The sequence below is a fragment of the Teleopsis dalmanni genome, unplaced genomic scaffold (assembly GCF_002237135.1).
Source record: "Teleopsis dalmanni isolate 2A unplaced genomic scaffold, ASM223713v2 unscaffolded_contig_1947, whole genome shotgun sequence".
In the NCBI taxonomy this organism is placed as follows: domain Eukaryota; kingdom Metazoa; phylum Arthropoda; class Insecta; order Diptera; family Diopsidae; genus Teleopsis; species Teleopsis dalmanni.
This window is the reverse complement of record NW_024033329.1, coordinates 4,956-8,007: the sequence shown is the minus strand read 5'-3', so window position 1 is coordinate 8,007 and position 3,052 is coordinate 4,956. Positions and strand designations below refer to the sequence as shown.

Here is a 3,052-nt window from a genome sequence, read left to right as displayed (position 1 = left end):
TATCTTGTTCATCGGTTTGCATCAGTTGACCATCTTGTAAAGGTTCTAATTCTGCTGTTGGCGGAGCTTCGACAATGGACTCCAATACAGGTAAATTAAATCTAAAATACAAAACATGAAATTAAAAAAAAAATTTAAGCTTTTTGTGAAAAAAGTTGACTTACTTATCTTTAGCATAGTTGAGAAAGCGGCGTAAATCAGTTTTTGATATACCGCCTATAGGATTTATATCAGCGGAGGAACAATCGTATTTTGTTAAGTAACCACGTAAGGATTCATCTACATTTGCCGAGCCTAAAACAAGCAAACCACCGGGACGATTTCGTACCCATAACATGAGTTGCGCAAATATATAGGCAAGCACCATGCGAATGCGTGATTGTATGTTTTGTAATGCGAGGTTCTGACGTGCACAACCACCCTGAGTACGAAAGCGAGGTGTTAGGCCTGTCACGGCATTAAAAATGCCTAGCAATGCATTCACTGCTGTGTCAATGCTAATTTCTATATGATAACTGCCAAGTTGGCTAGCTAATAGTGAAGCGCGTCGGCGTGTTTCTTTGCTAGAATTTACACTGCCCATAAAACATGTAACTAGAAGTCTATTGCAAAGAGCGGCGGGATTATCAGGTGTATATTCAGCGTCAGCTAGTATTTTACGTATATCGTGAAGAACCTGCGCATCTCCAGCTTGAACAGCATTAACAATAAGTCGACACATTGCATGTACAATTGTAGCAGAACTACTTGAATCAACACCACCGCTTAGCGGCAGAAAGAAACCACCTTGACCAGAGCGACGAAGGTAATCCCATAGCCAACAAGCTGGACCCATTGCAATTTCTTCTTCAGGTGAATGATATATCCACTGCATTGGAGTACTGGCAAATTTAAATATGTCGTTGTGTGTGGACATCTCAAAATCGCACACAATACGCGGATAGGTGGGCGCGGAGGCAGCTATGTTACAACGTGAACGTTGGGAGACGCGATATGAACGTATATCTTCAAGATCTATTGTGGCTATTGTTACTTCCTTAAAAGAAAAAAATTTAACTCCTTTAAGAACAATTTCACAATGTATTCAAGTATTGATTTGATACTGAAGTAATATTCATTATAATTTCAAGTATCGCTTTAGTGCTCAACTCAACTTCTACTATTTTTAAATAAATATTTTATTTCACATTTTGCTTCGAAGCAGATTTTCATATTAATATTTAATGTTTATTGAGTAGACCTTTTTGGCCTCACTTTTATTTATTTATTTAATTTCATTGCATCAACATAGCATTTCCACTTACCACATCCTGTAAGGAAAACTGTTTTCCTCTTGCTACAATTTCTCCATTCAATGCAATTGCCGAACAACCATTGAAATACACGCGCTGTCCATCACACCCACGTAAGTTACTGAATAAATAGGCACCACCCGCCTTAAAACTAGCGTTGCGTACCAAATCGGTAGTAATATAAGCCTTTCGCAATTCCATATAACTGCCAGAACTGTTGACAATCACTTCCACGCCAGATAAGGACATTTCGATGTGTTTACTGATAAATGTAAAGCATGTTTTAAATATTTAAAAAAGAAATTATTTCCCTTAATGGAATGCAACAAATAAAATAGAAAAATAAGAACCTTCGAACATTCCAAAGCTCCTCGCATATCTCATACCCAATGCAAGTGTCTTTTGTAGCAATAACTGCATCACCAATTGGCACTGTGGTTTGCCCAGTGTGATGCGCAACCATTCGTGGCAGGAAGTACTCTTCAGTTTGCAGTGACTGCAAGCGCAATTAAATTTTCAATTAAAATAAAAACAGATAAGTTTAATTCTTTATATTTTTCCCAAATGTAGACTTACTTTTGTCCAAGCCGTAAACCAGCGCGACTCTCTGTAATTATCGTCATCGCACATTGCCATTTTGGGGCGAATCAGTAGTATTTCACGATTAAAGAACACAACCCGGCAGTTGTAGGCAACATTCCGATGCATTACTGGCATGCCGACATCAACCAGCATATTTTCACTGCATTAATGCCAAAGAAGAATATGACAAAAAGAGAAAGAGGCAAAGGGAAAAATGGAAAATTTACGATAAAAATTAATTTATGACAAATAAAATAAAATTTATTATTATTATATTTACCAAATGGGTGACATCATGATTTCCAGTAAAACTTCCCATGAGTGCAAATAAGTGTCCGGTTCACGAAAATGATCTTCACAACTGTAGCCACTGCAAAGAGAATATCAGAATGCAATTAAATGAGAAAAATTAATGAAAAAATATTTAAATTTATTTCAAATTATTTATGTACCTCACTTCCAATTCAGGTCCTGTGCGATATGAAGCGCCCAATTCTTTGGCTTCCAAGACAGACTGTAATATTCTGGCTAAGTTGCCTTCGAAATCCAGTGCCCATTGATTTAGTGTCGAGACTGCGACAGTAATTTTCCGACCCATTTTATTTGATGAAAACTTGGAGAATGCGAGAATGCAGTTTTTCTTTTATTGTCAAATGTTTATTTTTCTAATATTAAATGCAATCGGGAAATTTTGTAGTAGGCAGCCGTTAACAAGTAAAACTGCAAGCAGAAAAAATATAAAATAATATTTAAATGATGTATATATTTAATTTAAATATTTTTTATTTAAAGTTATTCCTTTTAGAAATGTCTTTAACCGAAGGCAATTGCAGTGCATCGACCATTCTTAAATTTATGTGCCTGTCTCTGTTGTTGTCTGGCATAGAAAACAGACTTGTGTTTTCCACCTAAAGGAATGGAAAGTACGCGTAAGGCAGCTATGGAATTTGCATATCGATCAAGCAAATGTACTAAATTACAACTATCGAGTGACGTATGATTACTGGCAAACATGCTTACAATTATATATAGAAATTCACTAAAGATTCTAAGCTTGTTACTAAGGAAGAAAACCGCGTGTTACGATGACACTAACAATTAAGGAATATAATTTGATATACTTTAATTGCTGCTTTCTGGGAATTAGAAGATTTCGTATGGCCAACAAAGAGAACGAA

The 3,052-nt window shown here is 36.1% G+C and overlaps 1 protein-coding gene across 1 annotated transcript; it reads right to left on the bottom strand.

The window, feature by feature from the left end:
• Positions 1-4: 4 nt before the first annotated feature.
• LOC119664452 (glutamine-dependent NAD(+) synthetase) lies at positions 5-2,591 on the bottom strand (the record flags this gene model as incomplete). Its single annotated transcript, XM_038073938.1, has 7 exons — positions 2,327-2,591; positions 2,155-2,244; positions 1,869-2,034; positions 1,643-1,788; positions 1,305-1,554; positions 165-1,036; positions 5-101 (listed from the first exon to the last, which is right to left on the bottom strand). Coding segments are annotated over exons 1-7 (1,767 nt in total), but the record flags the coding sequence as incomplete, so codon positions are not given.
• Positions 2,592-3,052: the final 461 nt, after the last annotated feature.